Consider the following 22,572-nt stretch of genomic DNA (forward strand, 5'->3'; position numbering starts at 1 on the left):
CCTTGGCGATAAAAAACACAATTATTCTGCTGCAAATTAATGTGCTTTTTTGGTTCAAAATATTGCGCGCGTTTTGGTTATGTTTATAGACTGAACTGGAGCAGTTTATGCTGACTAAACAAAGTTGCCATTTATTATACTCACTGCCTTAGTTTTGTTTCGTGGTTTTGAATTGTTTGAAGTTTTGTTTTTAATTGCGCTTTGGCTATTATTTTTCGTCCGCACCATTTAAAGCCATATTGGACATTTTCGGTAAACAGATTGTCCAAGGCCCACACTTCACACAAGTAAAAATTTAGGCTCAATTGGTCATCGGAGTCGAGAGAAAATAACGGGAAAACCCACCCTTGTTTCCGCACGTTTCGCCGTGTAATGACATGTGTTTAAAATAAATCCGTAATTCTCGATATCAAGAATTGATAAATATTGTTTTAATGTTTTCTCAAAAAGTAAAGCATTTCATGGAATAATATTTCAAGAGAAGTCTTTCACCATTGCCTTCTGTAAACCCTGTAAGTTATTTTTAAATCTGTGAACTTTAAAAAACAATTCTGTTCCGAAAGTGTACGAAAAAAGTGTTGGCTGGAGCTTTTCTCCTTTTTCTCCCGTTTCATCGGATTTGGTTTTGTTCCCCCCTCCCCTCTAGTCCTCTAGGTGACTAATGGAACTAAAAAAGGGGAAAAATTGCTGCCCGGCCACTCATTTTTTGCTAATAATCTATGAACACCGAATATATACCTCATATAGAATAGGACAACAAGAATTACAAAATTGCTATTTGTTTTATTATGTCTGAAGTCATTATAATCAAATTAGATGTTAAAAAACAATTGTTGTGAACAAAACAATTAACCAAAGTAATACTTTTTATTTCCCGCTGGCCGCCTTGTAAAAGTCCGACCAATCAAAACAGCCCTTACAGGCACTTGCAGCAACTGGCCAATAAGATTACTTGTTAGATTGAAGTAGTCTCTTTGATTGATAACGAGGTGCAAAATGGCGGACAGTTGGAAAATTTCAAGAGGAAATAATATTTTACAAAATTAAGAATCCCGCATAAGTTGTTTACATCACACGCGTTTATAGATTAGTGTAGTATATCATGGTTGTCCAGGAGCCAGTGCAGGTAAGCATATTTAATTGTATTAATTCCGTTTTTGAGATATTGCAGTTTGAATCTGTCGAAGTTTTAACGAAATTAACGTTAATCGCATTCGCATACCATATCCGTGTACGGTGTTCAAATGAAAACAATCACTCGTCTACATACAGAGTCAACTCGACCGTGTGCCGACTGTCACTGAAAACTAAGATCAGAAAATGATTGTTCAATTTTTCCTCTGGAATAATTTTCGCAAAATATGGAGACATGGAATGAAATATTAGTATTATTTATTCTTATTTATTTTGTTTATAAGGCCTAGCCTACTTAATTTATTTTGAAAAATGACTCATGAGGGGGGATTGATGAGGTATCTTGTTTGGCCTTTTGTTTTTTATATATTTTTTAATATTTCGTTTTTGTTTACCTTTCCTTGAATATAGCTCCCTTTTTCAGTGTTTCCAATTATATTTAAATAAAGCCCAGAGTTGCACAGTGCTCGGCCCAAATGTGTTCCTCCCATCCCAGATTAGAACTGAAGAAATTAAATTGAATGTCACGGCTAGCATAGCATGACTAGACTGTCCAGACCAGTGGAATGTCGATCCAACCATGATCCAACTCTGTTTTGAATATGATCATAATTCCATCCATCATGATGTGCTAAGTTTGTTCATTATCAAAATTTAAATATCCCATGATAACTGCATGAATTTTACCTTCTACACGAGATCATAACTTACTTTCGAAACACATTCAGACATCAGTGACGCAATCCTTCAATCCATTCAGCGTAAACTGTAATAGTGTATTGTTGCGCCTGTGGCAAACATTATCTTATGCAACTTGGGAATTAAGAATAAGTCGCAACTAAGTGTCAAAGTCATGACTATTTGAGGCACGACTAGTCAACTCGTAAATTTCACTAGCTGCCCAGGCCTAGTCCTGTGTGTGTAAATGCACGTAAAAGACACTCGGTTCACACTTACCGCAATGGGGTTCACCTGAGTGTCTTGCAGTGAGTGAGGCTACACTCAAAAGAGCCACAGAGCCTAGACTTCCTGCACGCACAAATTTTGTGTTGTTTATAATTTCCTTAAAAATGTTTTTCTTAATGAGTTAAAACAGTTAGTAGAATTTAAATTGAAAGAATGGTATTTTGTATTTGTTTACAGGCTGCAATATGGCAGTGTTTAAATTATTACGCCTACTCAGATGCTGTCTTCCTGGCTGAACGACTCTATGCTGAAGGTATGTCTTGAAAAACTCCTACAATTATTGGTTATTAGTTACACCTTGCAGTTTCAGAAAGGTAATGCCAAGCCATTATCAACTGTTCTTGATCCATTTTGTAAATTTTCATTAGTTTGATAGATTGAATGAAAGGGGCAGGGGGGTCGGCTGCAAAAAAAACCACCCAAATTTAATGATCGCAAAATGAGTGATTTCTTTTTTAAATTTATGTTTAACCTGAATATTGCAACATCATATCTGATATAATATGTTACACTAGTGACTGATTTCCCATGTATTCATTTGCACACCAAACACAAAAATATACCAGTGGTACCATGGCAATGCCCAGGGGCAATGAAAGAATTGGCCTGCAACATAGGGCATAGATTCTTGTGATTTGTAATTATGTCGTTTTTTTCTTTCTTTTTATCCTAGTTGGCTCTGATGAGGCGCTATTTCTACTAGCAACATGTTACTATCGTTCTGGCAAAGGCAATAGAGCCTACTCATTACTACAGATGAAGGGATGTCCCACCCCACAGTGTCGCTATCTCATGGCACGTTGCTGTGTTGATTTAGATAAGTGAGTCACGATGGAAAGTTACTGAGAATTTTCGTTGAGTACACTTGTAGCACATTCACTATGTGTTACCCATGTGGTTCGATGCTGAATACAGGCCTGGAATTTCATCTCTGAACATGTTGAAAAGGGCAAGGCCTTTTCATTTTGCAAAGGGCACTTCCATTGGATAATCTTAAAGTTCATGGGAAACTTTTGAAGGGCACCAAGGCCAAGACCAGGGGCAACGGAGGCCATGGCCTTCCATGGCCTGCGTGCAATTCCAGTCCTGTGAATATACCCAGTTAACGCCATCATGTGTTAAAGTAAAGGACATCCTTAGCAGCTCCCTTGGCAACAGCCGTAGCCATAGCTGAAGCCACCACATTGGATATGGCCTTGAAGAATTTTGAAAGTGTACATATTTTATGGAGGATTCAAACAATATTTTGCTAGATCAAAACCTTACAGATTGATGTTGGTAAATCGTGATTCTTTCCGTCAACCCTTCTAAGTTTCCTCATGTTGTTTTTGTTCCTACAGGATGGCTGAAGGAGAAGCAGCCTTGGTCGGCAATGCAATCCTCAAACCCCACTCCTGTGAAGAAATCAAGACAGAGTTTGGAGATGCTGCACCATTTGCTCTTGCACTTTTGGCAAGAATATGCAGGTAAGGTCTGCGCAGATCTTCCATTTCTCCTCCTGAAGACATTTAGGGTCAAATTTTATAGAGTTGAATATTTCTGGACCAGTGAAAGTTCTGAGCTACAAGTCCTCTTGTCTTGTGGTTATTTTTTTCTTAAAATTTCAAGCCTTGTAATTCAGCCTATATTTGATTTATGTCTAACCAAAAAGAGGCCTCTAATACCTTGAAAATACTTTCTTCCCATATGCAGTAAAACAGAACGAAAAACCAAAGCATCAGAGTCACTCAAGCAAAGCTTAAAGATGAACCCGTTCCTGTGGTCCTCATTTGCAGATCTCTGTAATCTAGGTAAGAACAACATGTGTATTTCTTTCCCGTCTCTTTCTACATCATTCATTTATTATTGACTGTACTTTTTGATATTATGTGGAAATAAACGTTAGTTTGAATTGAATTTGAATTGTCTAGGGGAGAAGCCAGATCCCAGCAAGGTGTTTACGATGGCAGTGTCTACTCCTGATGTATCCACAACACAGCAAGATCTGTACCCTATCATCGATACAGAAAACATGTCCGTCAATCATCAGCAACCTTTGGTACTGGATTCACCTGCGATGGAGACGCCACAGGTAAAGTGTAGCGCTAAAGTAATTCACCAGTTAATAACTGAGGGAGTTAATCTTACTTAAGCTGCTTATATCTATTTTTCAAATAGATATTGAGCTCACTGAATTTTTTAAAGACACTGGACACTATGGGTAATTGTCAAAGACCAGTATCCTCACTTGGTGTATCTCAACATAAGTTGTGTGCTTTCAGATGCTTGATTTTGAGACCTCAAAATCTAATTCTGAGGTCTCAAAATCAAATTTGTTGAAAAACACTTTTTTCCTGAAAACTACGTTACTTCAGAGGGAGCTGTTTCTCACAAGTAAAATTTGATGCTAATAATTATTTTGAGTAATTACTAATAGTGTCCACTGCCTTTAAGAAAATAGTGAAAGAAAAAACACCCTTGTTGCAGAAATTTGTGTAATTCAGATGCCTTAGTCTTTAATTATTTGAGTGAGAAATTACCCTTTCTCGAAAACTACGTTACTTCAGAGGGAGCTGTTTCATACTATCAACAGCTCTCCATTGCTCTTTACCAAGTAAGGTTTTATGCTAACAATTATTTTTAATAATTACCATTATAACACACCTCTTGTTTTTTCTGTATTCTGGTTGGCTGAAACACGGTCACGTGGGATGAACTAATATAGTCTAGTGATCGCGCGCGCGTTTGCGGGAACTAGTTCCCGAGCGGGCACTGTTCTTCGAAAATGGTGCCCGGTTACAGCGCCCTCTCTTGACTTGAACCGTGAACAGCAGCTACAAAACTTCCTTTCTTTTCTAGATTTCTGTTCTTATTTCATATTTAAGACCGAGCTGTGTTATAAAACACATATTGACTGGCATAATTCGGTAACTAGTGTACGTATATTCCCCCTCGAGCCTGTGAGTGACCAGAAGAGGGGCCTATTTCCCTCGGCCTTCGGCCTCGGGAAATAGGTCGCTCTTCTGGTCACTCGAAGTCCCTCGGGGGAATAGACGTACACTAGTTACCTCATTGCCAGTCAATATGTGTATAATAGTGTTCAGTGCCTTAACCAAAGTAAATGATTGTGATCTGTTTACGCAGGACAACTCAACCTTCAATGTACAGCTCTCCGGGATCAAGCCCTTATCTAACCTCTTCACTCCTGACTCAGTACAAACTCCTGACCTCCATCACACCCCGGGTGACATGCCTCTCATCCTACCCCCATCGGCTCCACTTAGCTCATCACGCTACCCAAGGACGAGACCCAGGGTCGGAAGGAATCTCTTAGGGGGTCCGGTCTCCCTCAGTCCTCTTACACCAAGGTTAGATGGTTGTCATGGAAAACCTCCAAAACCGTGATTTTTTTTTATTCAAGACGAGCAGAGTATGTGTTAACTTTGGTTTTAACCTTGCACCAATGTGCAGGCCTGATTCTTTATGGAACGAAGGCGATTGCCTCCGTGTCCCCTGGGGTTTGCCTTGGTGCCCTTGAAATGCTCCAGTACAAATTTGCAATTTTGTATTTTTGTATTTTGTATTTTGTTTATTTCTTTGCTGTTAATGTTACGTATTTTCAGCATGTTTGAAATATGAGGAGTGGTCTTAAGTGTGGACAACAAATTTACTCCGGGGAAAAAAAAAAAAAAAAAAATGCAATTTCATCATAGGGTGCCTTTTATCAAGAAGAAAAATGCCTTGGTGCCCTTGCCCTTTCAAAAACAAAGCATAAATCCCTGAATGTGTGTTAGCACTGTATACTCAGTGCTTTCCCTGAGGCATATTATTCGGGTGGGATTTGAACCCAAGACCTTTGCAATTCTAAAGCATTTCTAGAGTAGAGTACACTGTTGGAAATCATTCCTCAAAAAAGGAGATTTTAAACACGGTTGTGTGGGCAAGTTTCCTACTTATGTATATGTAATTCGTATCTCATGATATTAAGCTAGTTGCTGCAGCTGTTAAAACTCATCCCTATTTTATCATGTATTGTGCTTTCAGATCCAGTCATGGATGTACAGTGCTTTATGAAAATAAATTTAATATTATAAAACTCAAAATGAGGCCAGCCCTTTAACTTTTATCCAAGTCCATTGGTTTGGATGAGAAAGTATCCCAGTAAATAAGCCTGAAGATTAGAGTTGATGACTAATTTGCATATTTAGCTGAGGTTTGTGGTAGCGCTGTGTGTAAATTTATTTTATATTGTGTTATAAAAAGAACTGGTGATGTTTGTGGTAGCGCTGTGTGTAAATTTATTTTATATTGTGTTATAAAAATAACTGGTGATGTTTGTGGTAGCGCTGTGTGTAAATTTATTTTATATTGTGTTATAAAAATAACTGTTGGTTGAAAACTTTTTCAGAAGCAACACTACTCAAAAGAGATTTACACATGAAGCTACCGCAAACCTCACCTTGTTATACCCCCACCATGTTAAGTTTGAAATCCTACTTAGTTTGCATATTTATACACACAACCCACGCGTATTGAACGGATTCTTCACAAAGTTTTTGAAAAAAATATTTCAAACCTCGAATTTTCAATTGTTAAAGTCTCTATAACTGTATTTTTTAAAAGTTTTTTTAACAAAAGGGCGTTTATGAATGGGAATAAAAGAGAAGTGACTTGTTCTTAAACGTCCGTTTAAAACCTTGCAGGGTCGTTGCCAAGCGCTAAAGGCCCGAGCCGAAGGCGAGGGCCTTTATCACACGGCAATTCAACCCTGCCGGCTTTAAACGCCCGTGTAAGAACTCGTCGCTACCCTTTTATTCCCCTTATTTCAATCCAACAAAAGAAACTTTACATACTTTCTTTCTTTGTACAGTTTTGGGGTTCTTCCGTTGGACACTCCTAATGGCGGTGACAGTATGACTGCTTATATCACCCCATCGCCAACGATGTTAGAAAGTCAGTCCGCTGAAATCAGGGCGCCACAGAAAAAGGTAAGGCGATGATTTAAGAGAGCTTTTTCCTGTGGGATTAATTGACTCCATTGATTGTAGGGCCACTGATTTTCCGTTTCAGAAAAGTGCAAATTCCGTTTGGCAAAAACATGAATTCCGTTTCAGGCACAAAAAATTCCGTCCGTTTTTCGCGATCGCGGAAAATCAGTGGCCCTATGATTGAGGAGAGGTTTTTCCTGTGTGATTATTTGGCGACATTGATTGAAGAGAGGCTTAGCTTTTGCTGTTTGATGATTTGACGACATTGATTGGAGAGGTTTTCTTTCTTTGTAATTAGGGAACATAATAATGATACTTATACCGCGCGTTTCAATATCAAGAAGATCTCAGTTTACAAAGCCTATGTGATTATTTGAATCCATTGATTTAAGAGAGTTTTTTCCTGTGTGATCATTTGGTGACATTGATTGGAATGGAACACTGTCCCTAACCACATCAAGGATGCTAACACTATTCACATTTTCAAGAAACTCCTCAAATGTTTTCTATTCCAACAAGTGTATCAAAATTAGGTTGATTTTGGTTCTATATAAATTCCCTCTGATTGATTGATTGATTGAAGAGGATTTTCTTTCTGTGTGATTAGGGAATATCAAGAAGATCTCAGATCACAAAGCCTGCGTGATTATTTGACTGCATTGATTTTAGAAAGTTTTTCCCTGTGTGATTATTTGACGTCATTCAATTATGAGAGAGTTTTTTCCTGTGTGAATATTTGTCCCCATTGATTAAAGATGATTTTCTTTCTCTGTGATAAGGGAATATCACGAAGATCTCAGATCACAAAGCCTGTATGATTATTTGACTGCATTGATTGAAGATGATTTTCTTTCTATGTGATTAGGGAATATCAAGAAGATCTCAGATCACAAAGCCTGTATGATTATTTGACTCCATCCATTGATTGAAGATTATTTTCTTTCTCTGTGTGTGATTAGGGAACATCAAGAAGATCTCAGATCACAAAGCCTGTATGATTATTTGACTCCATTGATTTAAGAGAGTTTTTCTTGTGTTATGATTTGACTGCAATGATTAAAGATGATTTTCTTTCACTGTGTGATAAGGGAATATCAAGAAGATCTCAGATCACAAAGCCTGTATGATTATTTGACTCCATCCATTGATTGAAGATTATTTTCTTTCTCTGTGTGTGATTAGGGAATATCAAGAAGATCTCAGATCACAAAGCCAGCCGTCTTCAGCCAGTCTGGGAATTCTAGTAACACTAACAAAGATCCCTCACCGATGCTTCTCAATCCAACACCAAGTCCACAATCAAGGTACAAATGAAGGATTCTTGAATCTCATCAAATAACCGTTGCGCTAGCCGTGAATTTGTTTGTGGTTTTTATTTTACTTGGGACTCGTCCTGCTCAAGACAGGTTTTGCGAATCTTTGGATCGTGTACGTAGGAGCGTTCTCAAGGCTGGGACTTGTCCTAAATCCTAGAATCGATCCTAAGTTAGGAAGAGTTTTGTGAAATCGACCCCAGTGCTCGGTTTCACAAAGGGCTGAGATTCGTCTTAACTGTGTATCAATCTTAATTTCTAAGCAAAGTGTGATGTCACAATAAAAATCACTAAGGTAATACTGACTTTTAAAGTGTTTTATGAAATCGGCCTTAGGTTGTTTTGCCTGATGAATTTATGAAATAACAGGGGTCGAAATTAAGTGTATTTTCATGGTAGTCAGCAGGGCTAGTAACCAATAATTTTTAGTAGCCCTGATGAGATTTTGGTAGCCCGAAAGATACATTATGTCTCGAGTCACGGCTTAAACTTGACAATACACCATAGCACAGTTCTTTGTTGTTTGTAATGATGATTTTTTGCATTGTTTTTCCACTAGCCCGTCGGGCTATCAAACTGGAAAAATCAGTAGCCCGGCTGTAAATCTGGTAGTCCCGGGCTAGCGGGCTAGTGGCAATTTCGACCCCTGAATAAACATTCAAGCTTGTGACTTGGTGATCTTAAGCCAAATCCATAAAGCTGTTTAGCAGAAAATACTGCTCAGCAATGTTTGTTCTGTGAAGCAAACATTGAGTGGGGCACCAGTCCCAACAACATGAACTTAATGTAATTTTGGCTGGTAACCTATTTCTGCTCAGCAATACTTTTCTGTGCTTAGCAAGTTTTTTGTGCTTACAGTCTTTATGAAACTGAGCCCTTGTCAAGAATGTATTGAAATTATCCAAACTACAATCTCACTTGAAGAAAGTGTTCAGTCCTAGAATATTAAGAGTGTTGCATTCAGTTCTGGATGGTGATTTCACTGTTGGTTGCAGAGTGATGTTAATTTGGATATTGTGAATTTTCTTTCAGTGCGGCTCAAGTTTTGTTTCAAAACCCTCAAGGAGTTAGGAGGAGCTCCAGGCTTTTTACAAATAATTCAGTCAAGGTAAGATACAATAAAACCAATATGATTCCACCCCAATAAGGAACTAGTGTAGCTGATCAGTTCAATTAAGCTGTTCAATAAGCTTTGTTACAATACAATCAATGTGAATCCAATTCAATAGGGAACTCACCAATCAGTTCAGTTTTACTATTCTTTGCCAATAAGCTTTTTCAATGTAACTTTTCAATTCCAATAAGACCTTGTTACACTACAACTGATGTAAATCCTGTCCAATAAGGAACTAACCAATTGGTTCAATTTAACTGTGATATTCCAATAAACCTTCCAATAGATTAGTAAATTTTTCTCTTATAAGTGCCCCTCACCAGAGGGAAATTGCTGTGCCCATTCAAGAGCGAAACTCCAGGCCTGTGGAGGGGAGAGTGGGAGACATAACCCACTCATTCATATTCTCGGTTGATGATAACCCATTACATCTCTGTTCTACAGGAAAATGCAACCAAAAAGACGTCTGCCAGGAGTAAAATCGGGTCACCTCGTGGTCTCAAGGCCAAGACGAAAAGCAAGACTAGCCGTACGTCAACGATAACACAACCACCAGACTCTGAAGATCTGATCAAACCAGATAACTATCGAACGTTAGACACCAAGGCAGCGTATGTGTCTGCCTCGCAGCATCAGCAGTTAATGAGCTTCCAGAGGGCTTCTGCAGGTACCTACATCAGAATCCTTAATTGATGTATTTAGTTAGTAATCAGTGCTCTCTTTTACCCCATCCAATTGACACTCTCAAACTTCCTCTACAAACAGCAAGCCGCTTGAGTAGGCAGTCATGTACACAATATACTGTCATCATCCCCAAATCACGCACCTCTCAGTATCAGATATCCTTCATATCATCCTGTGCTAGGCTTTGGAACTCACTACCTGCTTCTGCCGTTGTACCCCAATCAGCCCAGTCTTTCAAATCCAGAGTTCCTAAAATTCTTATGAACATGCCCCCTACTCACAATTGATGAACTATTTCTGTATATTTTATTACTAAATTGATGCAATGCAAGATCTGGCACACACCACTAGATGGAAAGTAGGTGTATTGGTTTCGCCATGATGTGTATTAAGGACACATCGCGGGAAAGTGACTGAGATTGTTACTAATGGTGTCTTTTCTGCTTGGTCCTCAGAGGGTCTTCTGGCTTTACTACGAGAGATCGGCAGGGCGTACGTAGCATTAAGCCAGTACGACTGTCGTAAAGCAATCGCTCTCTTCTCAAGTTTACCACCGCAACACTACAACACCGGCTGGGTCCTGTCGCAGGTCGGCCGGGCACGCTACGAGCTAGCCGAATATCAGAAGGTAAGAGTAGCGAACCAAGGGCTCGATATCACAAAGAGTTAAGATTGATCTTAACTTTGTAAAATTGGGGAGGTAGTGCTTTCTGCTCTACCGGCCAGGCTTCGGACTGATGATACCCAAGCCTACATCCGTATGGACTGTAAAAGGGGTAAACCTGTTTCAGCCCACACCTTGTAGCCGACACCTTGAAGCCCACACCTTGAAGTGGCCTTCAGGCCTTGTGTGTCTGGCGACTTGCATAAAAAAAACAAAAATAGAAACAACTGCAAATCCATCTTGATTGGCGAGCAAGGTGTGTTAACACAGTACAAATCACTATGGTGAAACTGATAAATCATCAAATCTTAGTGCTTTGTGAAATTGACCCATGATGCTGTAGACCTTATACAAAAACATCAGAGAATTGCAAAATGAAAAATATTTTCTCCCAGAAATTCATAACCTCACTGCTTCTTTGTTAAACCTTGCAGGCAGGAAGATTGTTTTATGAGGTACGTCGTCTTGAGCCATATCACCTTGAAGGTATGGAGATCTTCTCCACTGCTTTATGGCATCTACACAAGGAAGTAGGTCTCTCCACCTTGGCACAAGAACTTGGAGATTTTGAGCCTGATTCGCCAGAGGTAAGAGTTGAGTTTGGATCCTTGACAACCCAGAACAGATTACGATGAGCAAGTTACACTTGTAGAAGCCCCACCAGACTGCTTTCTATTGCTAAGTGCTTTTGATCAACATGGGCCAATTTCATAGAGCCAATTTAACCTTTATAGGCCGTCTGTATTTTTCCAGTCTACCATCTTGCTCGTGCAATACAAATATTTGTTTTTAAATTGTCTATAAAATTTACATATTTTTGTATATTATTTGTTATTGTGATTTTTCCACCTGTCTATGTTTCAAATACTCCCATGTCTTCCACATATTTTTTTGCATTGTTGCTGTTGTCCCTTCCTGTTTGTTTTATTATAATGTGTGATCAAGGGTTCAGTGGAAGTAGGTCAAGTCTTTAGTGCTTTGCTTGGAGGCAACTTGCTGCTGTTCATCATCATCAGTCAATGTCATCCCACCGCTGGGTGAAGGCCTCTTCCAAACTGTACAAAGTATTTCTGTTCAGGCACGACATTCTTCCTTCTTTAATCTGATTTCCGATTTTTTGCACTTGGAAAAATCTGATTTTTATTTTATTAATAAGGCCTGAACAGTGTATAAGAGCCTACACCATGTTCTCATGTACTTCAAACCTTTGTATTCAATAGAATGTTTCTACTTCTTTCCAAGAACCAAATATCATGCCTTTCTGTGTATATGGCCGTGTCCGAATTAGCGGCTACAGCTACGGCTGCGGCTAGATTTCTGCGTCATCATGCGTTGAGGTATAGGACGTCTTTAGCAACACCCTTAGCAACAGTCGTGGCCGTAGCCGTAGCCGTCAATTCAGATTCGGCCTGCAAACTGAAGCCTTTGCTAGGCTGTTGATTCCACGTGGCTGACTATCTTATCTCTCCATCTTGCTGGAGGTCTGCCATGTTTTCTTTTCTCAGGTTGCCATTGTGTCTTGTTTTTGTTTAATACTTTAATCGTTTGTTCTTCCTCTAGGAGTCCAGCCCATCTCCGTTTTGCTGTTACTGCTGTACTTTATTTTGCGACTGCTATTTTTGCTATATTTAATATTTTTATCCCCGCTCTCTCAACAGGCTTGGTGTGCGACTGGTAACTGCTTCAGTTTGCAGAAAGAACACGACATGGCAATTAAATTCTTCCAACGAGCAGCTCAGGTATGTTACAAACAATTATTATCCAAAAGCTGATCAGGAATAGAATTTAGAAGATGTTAAATTTGCATAGGGATAAAGAATATCATTTGGTTTTACTCTTACACTGATGTGTGTAACCACTGTATACTCAGTACTTTCCCGAGTCCTGTGGACAAAAATCAAAGGCATATTACTTGGGTGGGATTCGAACCCACGACCTTTGCCAATCTAGAGCTGGGCCCAATTTCATAGCGCTGCTTAGCGGCTGATTTTGTGCTTACTGTGTGATTTCCATTTCATATCGCTGCTAACCGTAAGCATACGAAAAGGCATGCTAACCTTCCGGTGCTTACCGCACGAAAATACATGACGTCACATTGCAAATCAACAGTAAACGCGCAAAATGGTTGTCCAATTCTTCTGCTAACCTGTGAAATAAGCTTGCACCTTAGCAATTTTTTCTGCTACAGTATGCATGAAAATTTGCTTGCCGTTAGAAAGCGCTCTGAAATTGGGCCCAGATGTCTTACCAACTAGTCCACCGAGATTGTCGGGTGGCTAGAGGCAGTTTGAATCATATTTGAGCAGCGGAATAGAATTGATTTTTATTGCTTCATGCCCAAACCAGACCCTTCCTGCTGAAACTCAAAAGTGAGAGTCTGTAAAATCCTCCAAAATAACCAGGATTCAGAGTTTCACTTCCTGACCAGTCATTTCAAATTTTAAAGATATTGTTTACATTTACACCTCTGTAATGAGTGCCCATTATGTTTTGAATAAAATATTGTCAACAATTATGACTGTATTCTTTAGTGATATAAAAACATTGAGCTTGATTCCTCGATAGAGTTTGATGATTTGTCAACATTTATTCCCAATGCAGGTTGACCCTCAGTTTGCGTACGCCTACACGTTACTGGGTCACGAGTACGTAGCCACAGAAGAACTAGATAAAGCAATGTCTTGCTACCGTACGGCAATACGAATAAACTCAAGACACTACAATGCATGGTAGGTTTACTAGCCCAATGGGTATTTACTTATTCAGTATTTCATTTGATCAAGATACTACAACGTATAGTAGGTTACACTTCTAGCCTAATATATATTTACTTATTCAGTGTTCATGCAGTCAAGAAACTTTAACACATGGTAGATATTTACTTAATCAGTATTTCATTCAATTAAGATGCCACAATCAGGGATGAGATTTTGCAGACTTTTAACAAAATCCTGCTCTTTGATCTACATCTCTAATGCTGAGAACACTGTTCCTAAAAGCCGATGGGTTACCATACAGGTGGAAAAGCCATAATTTCAACATACATCAGTAGAATTTGTATCCTACATGTGTAGTTTCAGACTTGTAGGATTTGAAACTTTGCATGGTGGAAATAAGATATAGAAGAGTTTGCGGTAACACCATGTAATAACAATCTCTAAATGAGTTGGGGTGGTTCTGAGTAACTAGAACCGTTTGAGATGGTTGGATTGGCACCATATCAATTTTACGATCGACTGATTGATTGAAATACTGAATGAGTAAACCGCTCCAACGGTTCTTTTCAGAACCACCCCAACTCATTTAGAGATTGTTATTACATGGTGTTACCGCAAACTCTTCTATATATATATATAGTTTCAGACTTTTTGGTGAGCAATGACTCTCATCCCTGCACAATGCATGGTACAATGCATGGTACATGTAGGTAATACTTCTAGCCTAATGGGTATTTACTTATTCAGTATTTCATCCAATCAAGACTCTACAACGCATGGTAGGCAATTCTTCTAGTTCAATAGATATTTACTCATTCAGTATTTCAGTCAATCAGTTGATCGTAAAATTGATATGGTGCCAATCCAACCATCTCAAATGATTTATGACTGTATTTTTCATCTTACTAGGTATGGGGTTGGTATGATATACTACAAACAAGAGAAGTTTGCGTTGGCTGAAATGCACTATCGGAAAGCGCTGGCCATTAATCCACAGAGCTCTGTGCTCCTTTGTCATATAGGAGTGGTAAGTGAAGTCTAGTTACTAGTCTTTGCCATGTTTTGGCACTCATCACAAGAAAATATTACGTAAAATTCTTACCCAAATCATCAACCTTTGAGTTTTGTCTAAAACCTTTCCCTTGGAATGCCTAGTATTGTGGAGTATGCACGCGCACAAGCCAAAATTCCCTGCTTACCCGTGAAATACGCTTGATGTAAGCACAATTCTCTGCTTCTGCAAGCACCGATTCCTTGCTTACGATAAGCAGAGTCAAAGGTCATGGATTCGAATCCCACCCAAGTAATATGCCTGTAATTTTGTTCACAAAACTTGGGGCAATTACTGAGTATAAAGTGCTGACACACGTTGGTGTAGGGGTAAAACCAAATGAAATTATTTATTCTGGATGTAAGTTTAAAATTTGAAACATTATACTTGTTTCAAATCCTGAATGACCGTTTGAAAACTCCTTAACCCATTGTTAGGTACAACACGCTCAGCACAAATCCCACCAGGCTTTACAGACGCTAAACCGGGCCATCACGATGGATCCAAACAACCCACTGTGTAAGTTCCACAGGGCGTCCATCTTCTTTGCCACAGAGCGTTATCAAGACGCTCTACGAGAGCTGGAGGAACTCAAACAGATTATCCCTAAGGAGTCGCTAGTATACTTCATCATGGGAAAGGTTGGTATGAAATTTTTGTATACTTCTTTTTATTGTGATGTTGCCATAGTTGGTGTTTTAAAAACTGTTTTATAAAGCTGTCAAATTTTTTGTAGTTGTCTAATTTAGGAAACCTTCCTTGTTTTATCTGTCAGACTAACAATGCTATCATTTATTTGTATTCCCGGTCATCACAGGTGTTCAAAAAATGCGGACAGACTCACCTAGCCTTGGCCAATTTCTCGTGGGCCTTAGACCTAGATCCTAAGGGTGCTAATAATCAAATCAAGGAAGCGTTAGATAAGAGGTATCTACCTGACGATGATGATCCAACGGCTGAAGCCTTAGCTGAACGAGCCCCAAGTGATGCCGGTAAGTACAGGAAGACAATTTTTCAGAAATTTTCCTGATTGCAGGATTTTTTTCTCAAGCCTTGAGCCTTCTTGAAAGACGTAAAGCTATTACAAAAGGGAGGCAGAAATAGTCCACATTGTGTCGAAACCTGTAGTTTTGTTAATTAATTCGCGCAGAAAGTGGGGTTTGAAGATTTGCATGGTGTGGAAAACAAGATAAGAATTAACTATAAATTGTGAACTTGCGGGTACAGCCATGAGTAATCTCTTTTGGGACAAGTGTTGGCTCTGTAAAGAGTCGTTTGGTCTAAACATTTCGAACACTATAGTCTGCTCGTCTTCAGGAGAAAAAAGTGATGGAGAGTCTGTAAACCTTCTGAATTGTAACCCCAAGTCTGGAAGCTTATTTTCAGGAATTTTCTCATTCCTCAAATCTGATTCATCTACATGTAAGTAGAAAGTCAGTAGTAATTCAAAGATTACTATAAACAGGACGCACTTAAAGACCATTGCATGTCCGAACATCACCAAATGGGAAAAAGCAGTCTGGATGCTCAGTTTGCAAAGTTTGATAATGTTATATCTTCACTTCTGTTTGAAATGTTTTTCCATCTTTTCGCAATTATGAGTTTGTTGTCTTATCTCTGATCTATATTATGTATTGTGTTAGTGAAGAGGTCATGTCTAATGTTGTCTGTCATTTTTTGTTTGTATGTCTGGCTGTTTTCTACAAGCTTCTGCTTATCAAAACAGCCTCAAAGTCTCTCTCTGCATTGCATTTATCCTGTATTCCTGCTACTTACTGTTATTTTTTAACTTTACTCCATAATTACATGTACTTGTCATTATTGGAAATAACTATGTATCTGAATTGAATTGAATTTAATCTTTATCCCATGTTTTACCTGGGTTGAATGTTCTGATTGATTTCATAAATAATGCTTCTTTTAGTTTTTAGTTTTCTTTTGTTTTTACCTTTCACTTTTTCAGTAATCTATATTTATTGTATTTGTAATGTAAAATGTTTTGCAATTCAAGTGGCTGCAATGCGCAGTTTTGTAAAACCATTATAATTTTAACAAACATCTGTATGTTAGTGATAATGTTTCCAGTAATCTATTTATGTTCTTTATATTTGTAATAATAATAAATAATAATAAGACTTGTAATGCGCATGTATCCACCCTGCTGGGTGTTCAAGGCGTAATGTAAACTGTTTTGTAATTCATCTGTTAGGCTGCAATATTTGAGCACATTTTAAAAACTATTATATTTCTAATAACCCACAGATGTTGGAGATAACGACACGCTAGGTGAAGGTGACATCTTACACGAGGGCGCTGTTGAACCGGACGATATGCAGCTACAAGCAAATGAAAGCGACGAGAGTTTATGATCGGACGATGTGTTCTCGCCACAAGAGTTGCATCTCTGGGTAAACTTTCCTCCACAATGACGAGCCATGTTTGTGTAACATTTCATCCATCATCAAGAGTATCTAAAATCACTGCGTCAATCACAGGAAACGACATACTTAATAGATGTATTTTTATAGCAAGTTGAAAGCTGCGCATCCAGCCAAAATGCAATGTGATAATATATAGAGTGGTATAACTGGTTGTATGTGTATCAAACTTTAGCTCTATAACATTTTACTAAGCGTAATCACTTCACCTCTGTTGATAATGAGGTGAGGTTATTTCTTCAGCTCGTCAATATTTCTGATTAATGTACATCCCTGGTTGAATGTACAGGGGCTGGAGTTCAGCAAGGCCTAATATCATGACTCTGCTTATCATGTACCGGGTACGTATGTCCACAGTTGCCATCCTCGTCCTTACAGTTTTTTGCACCCAAGTTTCATTAGAAGTGTACGTGAAGAATGCTTAGGTACAAGAATTCTGCACCAGCACAAGGAATAAATCTTCACTAACTTGTGAAATATGCTTAGTTAAAGCACTTACATTAAGCCACAGTAAGCACTGATTTGTTGCTACTTGTAAGCAAAGTCGTAAAATTGCGTCAAGTAATTTTCTTGACCGGAATGAAGTGAATTAACGTCAATGAGCAATGATTTTGTGCCAGTTTTGGGGATATGTCTACTCTTGATTACCTACCTGTTGCAATTACCACATCCCCCTTTTCTAACTTTGTGGAAGTATTGGAGGTTTTACTATTCCTACTACTTACCCATTGGACCTAATGCAGCCCATGTGTCTTTTAACGAGAGCAGTTTGCTAAAACATTGCAAATGTTTGTTCAGTAGTGACCAAGCAGTTAAAGAAAGTCAGACGTTGGAATTAATTTGGGACACATGTATCATGTTTGCAAGAAGTTCAACTGAATGAAAACTTAGGGAGAGAAACACTGAATGTACTGTGGAAGAAATGTCACTGGAGAAAACTTCAGATCCTAACACTAGAAAAAAGTTCTCTTTCTTATAAAGATTATCAGTCAGTGAGCATTGAAGACTCATTAAGTGTGTCATAATTGTGCAATCAAATGCAAAGAAATGTGATCAAGGAAAAGTGGCGACCAAATTAGTGGCTGGGTTGTGGCTGCGGCTTGTTCATAGGAGGCCCAAATTCAGACGTGGCTTAACACTATCGGGCATGATATTCTTCCTATTTAAATCTGATTTCTAATTTGCGTTTCCCTTTAAAACAAATTATTTAGATTAGATTGTTTCAAAAATGCCCATATCATGTGTGTTGTCTGCTCTTTTGTACTCGGTAAGATTTTAAGTTTGTTTTAAAGGGCCAAGTACAGTGCATCCCCTCTACATATTATGCCTTATCCAAGTTGGCCCCAACTCTTATGCCTTCTCTCTGCAATACTCCTGTCTAAGATGCGTGAACGTTGTTTCTGTTAATGCTGATGTAATTTCTCTTCAACAATCAGTCTCTTTTTTAAAGGGGGGATGTATTAAGAATGTCTGAAGAATCAAGATTTCTATTATGAATAAGCTTTAAAAATTCAAGCTTATTTACTTGGGCTGCTTGTGAAGACAAGGTTTTTGAAACCACACCATATTGTACGAAGAAACTGCTCGATCTTCCAAGGCCTTTTTTTCCTTCCAATATATCTCTTTTTTTCTTGAAAACTACTTGCCCCCCTTGACATGTTTAGAAATTTATATTTATATTCGTTGAAGGAAAAAGGACTTAAGTTATTATTATTTTTTAATTGGTTTTAAGATGTACTTGATGTTTTGTTTTTATTTTATAAATAAAAACACAATACTTGTTCGGTGTAATAATTGTATTAGGGAAAAGAAACTTGTGATTAATTTTGTCCCACCTCTCACGCTCTGTTTGTACCCAAAACTTATAACTTGATTCACACTTGCGTCTTGTCATAGGGAGAGCTCGTGGTCTGATAAGACATCTGTTGATATTTGTGGGTTCAACTTCTGATTTAGGTACCGATTGAGTTTTATTTTTTCATCAGGGTTTTGAAAGCACATCAGGGCCCAAATTTCATGGCTCTGCTTTTCGCATTCAAATAATTAGTGCTTTTTGAAGCGGGGAATTCTGTACTTTAGTCAACATATCTCACAAGTTATAAGGGACTTTTTTGCTAGTGTGTGTGCGTACTCCTCGTTACTAGGCATTCCATGCTTATACAGCCAGCTCAAATTATTCGGCGCTTGCACAGTCAGCGGAGAAGGGTGATTGTAAGTGCAGAGTTTTATGGCTCTGCTTACCACAAGCAAAGAATCGGCACTTACGGAAGCAGGGAATTCCGTGCTTCAAGCGAATCTCTAGGTTAACATGTTACTATAGACATTCTTTGCTCACACAGCTACATGTAGCTCAGATGTTTTGGTGCTTGCACAGTAGGCAGAGAATGGTGATCGTAAGTGCAGAATTCACAGAGCCATGAAATTTTGCCATGTATAGCAGACCTAAAATATAACAGTGAAACTGATATATTACCATCCCCTAATCCAATAGTGATTTGTACTGAAAAGTAAAGATAGTATTCCTCTATTATTAGCTTCAATTTAACCAATTTAGTTTTAAAACTTGTTGATGTACCTTTATTTAATAACTAAAATCATAGCCCTGGGTCTGGGTGAATATTAAATCGATCCAGGAATGTTTTTTTTTTAAGTTTCCAGAAAGTACAGTCATTGGCAAGATTTGATAACATTTTTGTCCTCTTTGGTATTCTTAAAAAAGAAAGAAAAAGGAAAATTAAGATTTATACTGAATTTTCATATACATTTACATTAACACTAAGCGTCGTAGGTTGTGCAATTTAGTCTACAAATATTGGATGCATATGAGTACTTTTTTTGCAGAATATTATCACAAGGTGATGTCTGGACTCTTCCTTTTCACGAGACGAAGATGAGTGAAATAGAAAACAAGATTTCACTGATTGATTCTGTTCTGAAGCAATGCACAAACAAAATGCATACAATATTTGTTTCACATTGGATGCGGCCATGTCCAATATTAAATATTGGGGCATTGCAGCAGTAAAATACATGGCAAATTTGTTTATTCAATTCTGATAAAGCTACAGTCCTTATCCTGTTTGAGTAAAAAAAACTATATGTGCTTTTTGTTTCATTATTACTCGGTGGGGGGGGGGGGGGGCTTGAGTTCCCAAAAAGTTATAATATTGTTTGTTTGTTTTTGCACAGTAAAAACTCTGGCTAAAAATTGCTATCAACGTACAAAATGGTTTTATTCTTGACAGTTATGAATGTTTATACATCCAGGTAGAAACTGGTATGCAATTAGATGTGTGGTAAAATAAACTGAATAATATTGCTCTCAATGTAACAAGCAACTTATGTCTTCACATGCAACTTTGAAATTCATTTAAGAATCGACCGATATTATTCGGTTTGCATTTTGTCATCCCATCTGCCTTTTGAAGCTGTTCTCTCTTTCTCTTTTTCTATGTATTTTGCAATCCACAAAAGTGACCATATTTTTCTACCGTGTTCCTGTAGTAGGTTGAAACCTATAGTCTTTGATAATGGTGTAGTAGTATTGCCACTCTGCTGTTGGTTCAAATATATTTCTATATTGTAGGTAGCGGTACCAGGGGGTGCGTGTTTTGCGGTCGTAAACAGTAACTGTTTCGATCAATAGATGGATTGCGCATGCTGTCATTGACCACCATCATTGATGTAAAATAACGAAAGCGTGAACATGTGTACCTGCTGCCGGCCAATGATACCCTTTCACGCTTGCACAATGCATCAAAGATCTATAGCCAGTGATCAACCAACGACAAAGTCATCGGAAACAGTTATTGGTTACGACTGTGAAACGCACCCTAGTCAATGTCTACTTTGCAAATTGTAGCGCTGTCTAGATCTTATCAGCTAAGTAGCACCTCTAGTTATAACTAAATTCACTATAAGCAGCATTTTCATTGGACTTAAAAATGGTGCGGTTTCAGCGTTACATAATTTATATAGCAATATGAAGTCATAGTGTGGTTTGTTACATATCCGGTTAACTTTCTAGAAAATTGTCAGCAGGCCAATCTGGGTGGTCGGATAGCTGCAAGGCCAGTTCAGAAATTGGGTAACTGCACTTTGTTAAGTAGGCCAATCTGGGAGCTGGCATAACTGCATATAAAAAAAAAAATAATATAAAGAGACAGGGCAGTCACTTCTGGTAATTTAACAATATTTACATGTGACTACGCATAAATCATTTTGGTTGACCTGACAAGTTACATCAACTTGAACTATTCCATGTTAATTGTGGAGGTTTGAAACATATTACCTCACGGTCAATTTGCCAGTTTAGCTTTTTTTCTTAACATAAGTGCTGCAGCTGTGATCATTTAACATATTTAACAATGGGAGACTTTTGAGATGCTGGGGGCAGCAGACATAACGGTTAAATTTTTTTTGGCTCATTTTTTTCCTTTTGTGGGCACATGCTCAGTAATGGGCGCGTAGGTCTGAGCACGCGCACTTCTGGCTAGAACTAAGAAAAAGGACAGCCCAGAAGTCTCCGATGGAAGGATAGATTACAGTTTTTAAGTTTCTTCAACCATTATGCAGTTGCCATCTTGGATTTAAATGCAGAATTCCGAAAGAACCGTTTCAAAACGTTTTGCTCCGTTTTCAGCATAGGCTTTTTCTACCTTTCTGAAATCCTCCTGCTGAGAGCTAATGAAATTTCTGACAAAGACTTAGCCACAGCCGAATCCAAAGCCATGGCTTTGAATAGCCTTAAGGCCATGACAAAATTAGCGGCTACAGCTATGACTACGACTTGATCATTGCGTCGTCATGCACTGAAGTACAGGACTTCCCTAACAACACCTTTAGCAACAGTCGTAGCCGTAGCTGGAACCACCAATTTAAGCATTTTGTGCGTTTTAAAATAGTTGGGTGCCTCAATATTGCAATGTTCACCTTGTGCAACAAGACCATGATGTTTGGTTGTTAACCACTTAAGGGTAATTTTAGTCTTTTTCTATTTTGTAATCAAACGACAGATCTAAATCTGAAAGCAAATAAACACTTTATCAAAGTTCACATAGAAAAATATTGTAAATCTGTATCAGCCATCTTAGTCAATTATATTTGTAGGAAAAGAAACGGATTTTTTGGATAAGAAGTTTGCTTGAAAGATTGATGTCAAGTGTTATGTGAGACTTTCTGTAGTAATTAATAAACTGTGCCATGTCATTGTGTGCATGGATGTGTGTATGTATGACAAACGTACTTTAAGTATGCTGCCTTGTGGATAATTATGAGAATAAAGTAATGTACAGTATGAATTGAATCTTCACAGACTCTGACAGCAATCCTTTTGTTCTTAAAGGCAGTGGACACTATTGGTAATAACTCAAAATAATTATTAGCATAAAACCTTTCTTGTTAACGAGTAATAGGGAGAGGTTGATGGTACAAAACATTGTGAGAAACGGCTCCCTCTGAAGTGCCATAGTTTTTCGAGAAAGAAGTATTTTCCACGATTTTGATTTCGAGACCTCAGATTTAG

The 22,572-nt window shown here is 38.2% G+C and overlaps 1 protein-coding gene across 1 annotated transcript; it reads left to right on the plus strand.

The window, feature by feature from the left end:
- The first annotated feature begins 988 nt into the window (after positions 1–988).
- LOC139939529 (cell division cycle protein 27 homolog) lies at positions 989–22,353 on the plus strand. Its single transcript, XM_071935525.1, has 19 exons — positions 989–1,126; positions 2,278–2,353; positions 2,774–2,921; positions 3,441–3,566; positions 3,793–3,890; positions 4,011–4,171; positions 5,224–5,447; positions 6,950–7,067; positions 8,250–8,371; positions 9,413–9,488; positions 9,939–10,161; positions 10,634–10,806; positions 11,277–11,429; positions 12,501–12,581; positions 13,444–13,571; positions 14,469–14,586; positions 15,048–15,251; positions 15,428–15,602; positions 16,873–22,353. Exons 1-19 carry the CDS (start codon positions 1,103–1,105, stop codon positions 16,977–16,979), a joined length of 2,535 nt encoding a protein of 844 aa, XP_071791626.1. The 5' UTR covers positions 989–1,102; the 3' UTR covers positions 16,980–22,353.
- Positions 22,354–22,572: the final 219 nt, after the last annotated feature.

This window comes from Asterias amurensis, chromosome 7, assembly GCF_032118995.1.
Source record: "Asterias amurensis chromosome 7, ASM3211899v1".
NCBI classification, from domain to species: Eukaryota; Metazoa; Echinodermata; class Asteroidea; order Forcipulatida; family Asteriidae; genus Asterias; species Asterias amurensis.